The 7,708-nt window shown below is 57.7% G+C and overlaps 1 protein-coding gene across 1 annotated transcript; it reads right to left on the bottom strand.

The window, feature by feature from the left end:
• Positions 1 to 2,074: 2,074 nt before the first annotated feature.
• ZNF408 (zinc finger protein 408) lies at positions 2,075 to 7,362 on the bottom strand. The gene is made up of 5 exons (XM_081538533.1): positions 7,306 to 7,362; positions 6,742 to 7,019; positions 5,991 to 6,052; positions 5,508 to 5,767; positions 2,075 to 4,453 (listed from the first exon to the last, which is right to left on the bottom strand). The coding sequence occupies exons 1-5, from the start codon at positions 7,352 to 7,354 to the stop codon at positions 2,925 to 2,927; spliced, it is 2,178 nt and encodes a 725-aa protein (XP_081394659.1). The 5' UTR covers positions 7,355 to 7,362; the 3' UTR covers positions 2,075 to 2,924.
• Between the last annotated feature and the right edge of the window lie 346 nt (positions 7,363 to 7,708).

Below are 7,708 nucleotides of genomic sequence, written 5' to 3'. Positions count from 1 at the left end.
CGATGCTCTTTTGACACCCATTCCCACTTCAGCTGTCAGCGTTTTCTGAGGACAGGCTCTTAATCCAGGTGCCTCTGAATTTGGTGACATGATCTGACACTGCTCTGCATCACCAGGGACAGTCTCAGTGGAGAGAAAAGGTCCCCATCTGTGTGAGGATGTACCAAAGGGGGAGATAAACACCCCAGCTTTTGGCCTGAGGTGGTTGTGGGCGACAGGCCTCTCCAGCAACCCAAAGTACCCCCATTGCCCTGCACAGTTCAATCTCAAACAATAGTCATGTCCCAGGTTACCTAACACTTGATAGACACAGCTGAGTGGTCACTTGAGTTGGAATGACCTGCCCAAAACTGGAGAAGGAAAAGAATAAGACCTACCAGGCCAAGTCAGGGGGTTGGCTGACTCAAAACTATTATTAGAAGCTGTTTTTCAGGTTTTGGATGGTGTGGGCTTTCTTTCCGCAGATCGTCACCATCTCTCGCCGTCTTCCCTCTCCTGGGACAATTTCAGAATGACGCTCTGCCAAGATGTTATTCAGGCTGGGTGAGTGGGTGAATTAGTCAGTGGCAAAGCAGGAGACACGAGGCTCGTGTGGCGCTGCGATCGAGTGATGGGAAGCCAGAGGACATGCCACGTTGCAATCCTGGCTCTGACTGTGTGGTCTCAGCGGGTACTACCCCGCTCCGAATCGTCTGAAATGGGGGCACGACACCTAATTTGCAGGACAGGAGGAGGAGGGAACAAGAATGTGAGTTCCCCTGTCTCTCTTGCCTCCCCCTTCTCAGAGCAATCTCCAGTCTGGCTTCCAGCTGCCCTCACTCAGCTCACTGGCAGCTTCTGCAAATTCCCACCTTCTCAACAGGCACAGCCCCTGGTGCCCTCTTCCTTGCCGAGATGCTCTTCCATCAGTTTCCATGACTCACACGCGGCAGGTTTTCCCGTCTCATCAGAGGCTGCCTTAGTCCCTCCTGCCGGGCTTCCCCTCTCCCCACAGGCAGTGCCATTTCTGCTAACTGGCAACCTCTCCCTCCTCAACTCAACCCAGCCCAGCCCACATCACAGCTGTCCTGCTCCCACCCCAGGCCCATCTAAACCGCTAAGTCAGAAAGTCAGAGCCAGAGCTCTCTCTCCGACTTCGGTCACTTCTACCTTCCAGAGAACATGTCACCCCAAGCCCTCGCCACCACCTACAGTCGCTGCCCAGCCCTCACCTCCTTCTCCACCCCACCCTGGCCACGCTGACCCTTGCTCTTGCTTGACCTCGCTGGGCTCTAGCGGCCCTGCTCCCTCCGCCTAGAGCCCAGCTCTCTGCAGACACTAACCCGGCTCCCTCCTCTCAGCGCGAGGCCACCTTCCTGGAGGCCCTCCCTGACCACCCTCTGTGGAGTCTCACTCCCCGTTCCAGTCCCTCCTTGCGTTCCTCTTCTTCGCACCAGGATCTGACACGTGTTTGTTTCTTGGCTCTTTACACAGAGACGGTAACTCCGTGAGAGCAGAGACAGTTGTTACTGCTACCTCTGACGCCCAGCACACAGGAAGCGCTCTGTGTTTGCTGGGTCAGTGAGTGCATTCCCACTGCTGCCAACTTTCCCCGCCACCTCACTGACTTCCCACACCTGCATCTCGCCCGCTCATCCTCTCCAGGGGTCTCTTTAAATACCCATCTCCCACCCCCTGCTCAAGACCCTTCAAAGAGCCCCTCAAGGTCCTGAGAATCAACTCCAAACTCCTGAAGCAAGCCTGTGTGACCTGGCCCTGCCTCCTCTCCCCTCGTTCCCCGTTCCAGCCACGCTGGTCTCGGGGGCTCATGCCCCAGACCCTCACCGGGGCGTTTTCACATGCAGCTCCCCACACCCCCGTCCTCCCCCGCACCGACTCATCCACCAAGTGGCAGGTGAAACGCAGGGCAGTAGAGCGTGGAGGTTAAGAGCCTGACTCCGGCACCAGACTCCGTGGGTTTGAATCTTAGCTCTGTTACTCTGGGCAGGACGCTGAAAGCTCTTCATTCCTGTTTCCTCTTAACTACCTCACCGGACTGCTATGAGGATTATAGAAGTAAACTCACAGAACGGACTGGCCCACAAAAAAGGCTGTTTATTACCATTTCCTGTGGGCACATTCCCTGATGCCAAGCTGACCCATCCCATTAAACACGTTCACAGCACTGGGAAGCACTCCTCCCGAACTCTTATCCAGCGCTCTTTGCCCCTGCAGACCTGAGCTTTGTAAAGGGTGTTGCCTCTGCCTCATTCACAGCAACTCAGGCAGGCCAAGCCCACAGTTGATTCAAAACATATGTTCGTTCTTCGCTCCTTCCCTCCACAGGGGTGTCTTTGGCCAGACGCACAGAAGGTGCAGACCTGGCCCCAGCCACCTCCAATGAGGCGGATGAGCTCAGCACAGAACAGAAGCCAACCTCACAGCCCTTAGGTGGTGAGAAAAGCTGCCCAAGTAACCTTCAGTCTGATTCAGAGACTTGTGAGCTGAGTCTCTCTGGCCTTTAAACTCTCAAAGTCATTCTGTTTATGACCAGAGAGAAGTCCATGTCCCTCAGGGAGCTAGATGGGAGGGACAGGATCTGGCACTAAGCACCCGGGCAGGGCAGTGGTGCTGCCTGTGACCCGCCTACCACCCTGGGCAGGGTCACTTCCACGGTGATCAAAGAGCAGGCACTTCAAGGAGCTCCCAGGGAGGGAGGCAGAACAAGCTCTGCTGGAAGCCGACAGAGAAATTTTATAGAAGACCTCCAGGTGGTTTACCTTACTAAGGGTCTTGGCGAACAATGTGGTTGTCTGGAAATGGGAAGGGCAGTCCCTGACCTGCTTCTCACAGACTGGCCTCTATCCGGGAACCCAGAGAGGAGGCTCACACGGGCTCAGAGACCCAAGCCTCTCTCCAGAGCTCTGTGAGGTAAGGCGAGGGTGTCAGGTGCCCGTCTCCACCTCCACCACCTCCGCCCAGGTGCTGAAGCCCAGGTCCTTATGGATGAGCACCAGGCCGGGGGCAGGGCCCGGCTCCTCAGGCACCAAAAAGCACTTCTCCTGGCTCTCAGAAATGGTGACCTGGAGGATGTCCCGGGCTGGGGCGCCATCCCGTTTGCTGCCTACATCCAGCAGCTCTGGCTCGGTCTGCAGGAACACCACGGTGGGCTCGGGAGTGGCAGGCGGCACACAGGGCAGGCTGGAGGGGGCCCCGGGCTGGTGGCTGAGCTGGTGCCGCTTGAGGCTCTGCAGGAGCGTGTAGCCCATGCCACAGGTGGGGCAGCGGTGGGGCTTGTCGGCCAGGTGGGATTTGAGGTGGCGCCGCAGCTTGGTGGCCAGCGTGTAAGCCCGGCCGCACTGGGGGCAGGGGAAGGGCCTCTCGCCCGAGTGTAGGCGCTCGTGAGCACGCAGCGTGTGCGGGTCCCGCAGCGCCTTCCCGCACACGGGGCACAGGTGGGCCTCGCCGGTGTGGGAGATGAGGTGGCGCCGCAGCTCGGGCCGCTGCGAGAAGGCGTCGGCGCAGTACGGGCAGCGGTACGGGCGCTCCCCCGTGTGCAGCCGCAGGTGCCCACGCAGGTTGCCCCGCTGGCGGAAGGCGCGGCCGCAGTGTGGGCACAAGAAGGGCTTCTCCCCCGTGTGCAGCCGCATGTGGTTCCGCAGGGAGCCCTGGCTGGCCAGGGGCCGCCCGCACACGGGGCAGGGGCACCGGGTGGGGGCCGCTGCCACCTGGTGAGTCTTGCGGTGCAGCCGCAGGGAGGGCCGGCGGGCGAAGGCCTTGCCACACTGGTCGCAGCTGAAGGGCCGGGCACCAGAATGGACCACCTGGTGCTCTCTGAGGTCTCGCTGGGTGCCATAGGCCTTGTCGCACTGTGGGCAGGGGAAGGGCCGCACCCCGCGGTGGCCCAGCGTGTGGGCTTTGAAGCTCTCCTCTGAGCTGTAGCTCTTGCCACACTCGGTGCAAAGGAAGGGCTTGTGGCCCGTGTGCACGAACGCGTGCTTCTTCAGGTGGCAGAGCTGCAGGAACGCCTTGCCACATGCCCCACAGCGGTACCGTCGGGCCTGTTTCGGGGAGCCTCCTGCCGGGCTGGGGGGGCCCCGCAGGTGGGCGGGGGAGCCAGGCTGCTGCTGTTCTCCAGTTGCCTGGGCCCTGGGCTCTGAGGTCTTCGCTCTGGGTGGGCGCTGACCGCTGGGGCTCTGCAACTTCTTGACCAGGTCAGCACACAGCTGGGGGGCCCTGTCAGAAGAGGAGGAACTGGCCTCACCCTTTGCAGGGCCCTGCTGGGGAGCGGAGCTGCTCTGAGGTTCAGGTGGCATCTCGGTCTGGGGTGGGTCCTCCTCGTCCGTGCTGCCATCGTCAGGCAACGGGCCAAGTGGCAGGCTCTCCTTGGAAACCTGGGCCTGGGTCTGGGGCGTAAGTCCAGGGCTCACCACACTCTCTGCCTGGATGCTGGGGGGTGACTGGTGACCAGGATCTGCAAGGCAAGAGCAGGGCGCTGGGCTCAGAAGAGACGGTAGCAGGTGGTCATGGTGGTCTCACCAGGAGTTACAAGAATTCGTCTTCTCTTCAGCCCTGAACTGCAGACGGAGCCGTGACACAGATCTGTTCCCTGGAGCACGGCCGGTCTCAGGGCCCTTCTGGGGAGGCTCTGAGAATCACGGGCTTCCAGACATCTGAGTGATCCCCAGAGAAGACCATCCAGGCGTGCCCTTGTGCTCCCTCTGGGTACAGGCAGGCATTTCTGATGAGCTGAGACCACCACCTCCTCACTTTAGCTCATCTGAAAATAAAGGAACCCACATCCCCAGCCCAGACAGAAAAAAAAAACGTACAAAAATCGGAAACTTTACACACAGCTTGCTGTCTTCATCCAGGTGACCTTACTATTCTGAAACCTAACTCAGGAAGATAAAACATGCAAATATCTATACCGTTGACCCTTGAACAACACAGCTCTGAACTGCACGGTCCACTTTTACGTGGATTTGTTTCAACAGAAATTTCAACCACAGCACTACACAATCATGGGTGGTTGAATGTGTAGATGCAGAATCACAGATGTGGAACCTTGGATATGGAAAGCTAACTACGCGTTATACTCAGGCTTTCGACTGCCCAAAGAGCACCAATGCCCCTAACTCCTGTGTTGTTCAAGCGTCAACTATACTGCTCATCCCATGGAAAAGACTCACTACTCATTAAAAAAAGCATCCAGTGACAGTTCACATCTCCAAACTCTTTAAACCTCTCACCTGAAAATTCTAGTCTTGCTGCGTCCATGATCCTAAGCCACTGCCATTATGTCATGATCCTTATCCCAAGCCTGATCCCACCCCACTGCTATCCCACACTGAAAACTCCACCTTCTACCACGCTTTAAAATCTCAGTAAACATCCAGGCTTTGCCCTTTCCCCTCAGAAAAGCTACTGTTCTCCCCTGCCGTCTTACACCATGAGCTCTGCTTTGTCGTATCAACACAGGTTATTCAGGTGATAACGTGGGAAGGCAGCATTTATCTGGCACATACCTGGGCAAGGTTCTGCTGCATCCTCCCCAAGGGAGGCCACTTCCTGTCGCCCTGCAGACTCCACTTCTGTCACCACTGCCGAGGATGCCGCTTCCTCTAGCCTGGGCTGGGTGGGGCTCAGGCCCTCAGAGGGAAGCTGGGGCCACATCCGCAGCTCAAAGCCCGGCAGCACGAGCCGGGACACCTGCAGGTGGAGCCTCTCGCTGATCCGTACTGGGGCCACGTTTCCCTCGCCCTCCAGCCTGCCCCGCTGCACCAAACTGCAAAGCAGAGGACGGGCTAGCCCAAGAGCTCCCTTTCCAGCGGCCCTCCCTGGAAGCCCTACCTCCTGGGCAGTCTGAGTCCTACCGGACCCCGTGCCTTTGGGAACACTCACTGCAAAAGACCCCTGGGTGGGAGTTACAGACCACTTCCGGTTCCACCCCATGCCACTACAACAGGCCTCAGAGGAGCATCTCCACTAGACACTCTCCTGTAACTTACCTAGTCCAGCCTGCACTCTGCTCACAAGCACACACATCTCTCCACGGGCCTAGTGACGCAGCCTGAAATAAACCAATAAAAGTCCTTCTCCTATGTGTTGGAGGCAGCCAGGGTGAAACAAATAACAACACAAAAAACCCTGATGGAAGCTTTCCTGAGACAGATCTGGAAGGTTAATCGTCGCTGTCTGCCTCTCCAGGACTACGCTGTTTGAGTTTTCATTCAATAAAGACCAAAAAAAAAAAAATTGTCCCTCACCTCCTCCCAAGGTGTGGAGGATTACTAAACTGAACAGCACAAGCAGTAAGAGTTACATATGAGTTCAATGACGCACGGCATCTGACTAGCTATGTGACATGGAATTAACTCCATGGCTTTGTAATTCCAAAAACCTTTGCTCCTGACTTTTGGCACTACTCTAATCCAACTTTTCTGTTCTTTTTTTACATTTGGGCCGTGCCACAGTGGCATGTGGGACCTTGGTTTCCCGAAGATGAGGGACCAAACCCCTGCCCCCTGTGGTGGAAGCAGAGTCTTAACCGTTGGATCGTCAGACCCCTCTACTAACCTGCCTTTTAACAACTTTCTGCACCTTCTTAGTTACCGCAAGAGAAGGGAAGCACCAATCCCTGAGAGAGCGCACAAACCACCTCCTACCTCTTGAAATACCCTGCACCCTCTAACAAACTGGAACGGTATCTGGAAACGTCTGATTTTCAACCACGATGAGGAGACGCCTATGCCTCAATACCTCCTTCGGCTTTGGTTCCACTCCATTCCCCTTCTGCCCGGAGACAGACTCCTCTTCCAGCGGCCCCCAGAGCAGTCCCGGCTGCAAGGGCTCCCCGACACACCAGACCCCCAAGCGCTGTTCCGCGGTGAGTGAGGGGCCAAGGGCCAAGCCCCGGGGGAGGCTCTTTAGAGCGAGGATGGCTCGGGTCGGTCCGGGCGGGACGTCTTTGAGTCCCGGTGCACAGCCTTCTCTGGGAGGGCTCCATCCCGAGTCCGGGCCCAGGCGTGGATCCGGGGCTGCGGGAAGAGAGGAAGTGGCCCAAGAGGTGGTGGGGATGCCGAAAGGTGGGGCGAGGAAGGAAACTCGAGGTCCAGCTAGGCCTTAGGAGGCTGAGGAATCTCCAAGGATTCTAAGAGGGCCCTCCGGTTCAAGAGCTTTTAAGAAGGCCCCAGCGATTCGGAGGGCACCGGAAGGGAATGCTAGGCTCGAGAGGAAACGGGTCGGGGAAGAAAGAGTTGACCAGAGAACGTCCTGTGTTGCCAGACCAGGGCGGAGGGTCGGAGACACCCGCAGGTCACTCACCTAACTGCAGTCTCCCCCTCCCCAAAAGCAGCTCCTCCGTCACCTCCATCCCGGGTCAGAAAGCCTCCTTCCGCTGGAAGTGAGCTTCGCCTTCTCCGCTCCCCCCCGGAAACAGCCGCGGACATCCAAATTTCCTCTCGGGAAAGAATCCAAAGAGTCAGACCTCACGGGTGCACAGGGAGTTTGGGAGTACTTGGTGAGGCCAATCTCTGTCCAAGAACAATACGAGCTTAGAATTCCGGAGGTCCCCCCGGGGATCTGAATATCCGGTAAAGAGGAACTAATTGTTCTAGCGCTTCCCTCGGGAGGGACCCGTCGGACAGTAACACTGTTCCTCCTCCGGGCGGGCACGTACGCACGCACGTACGGAAAGGGCGGAGCTGCCGGGAAGGCCTCGTTGGGA

Source organism: Giraffa tippelskirchi, chromosome 11 (genome assembly GCF_054371585.1).
Source record: "Giraffa tippelskirchi isolate mGirTip1 chromosome 11, T2T-mGirTip1v1.2.pri, whole genome shotgun sequence".
Classification (NCBI taxonomy): domain Eukaryota; kingdom Metazoa; phylum Chordata; class Mammalia; order Artiodactyla; family Giraffidae; genus Giraffa; species Giraffa tippelskirchi.
This window is presented reverse-complemented; position numbering and strand designations above follow the sequence as displayed.

Coding starts and splice junctions, on each gene's coding strand:
- ZNF408 (XM_081538533.1), bottom strand. CDS start 7,354: ATGGAGGTGACGGAGGAGCTGCTTTTGGGGAGGGGGAGACTGCAGTTA. Junction 5,768..5,990: donor CAGAGTGCAGGCTGGACTAG/GTAAGTTACAGG, acceptor TCTGCTTTGCAG/TTTGGTGCAGCGGGGCAGGC. Junction 4,454..5,507: donor TGCAGCAGAACCTTGCCCAG/GTATGTGCCAGA, acceptor CTTGCCTTGCAG/ATCCTGGTCACCAGTCACCC.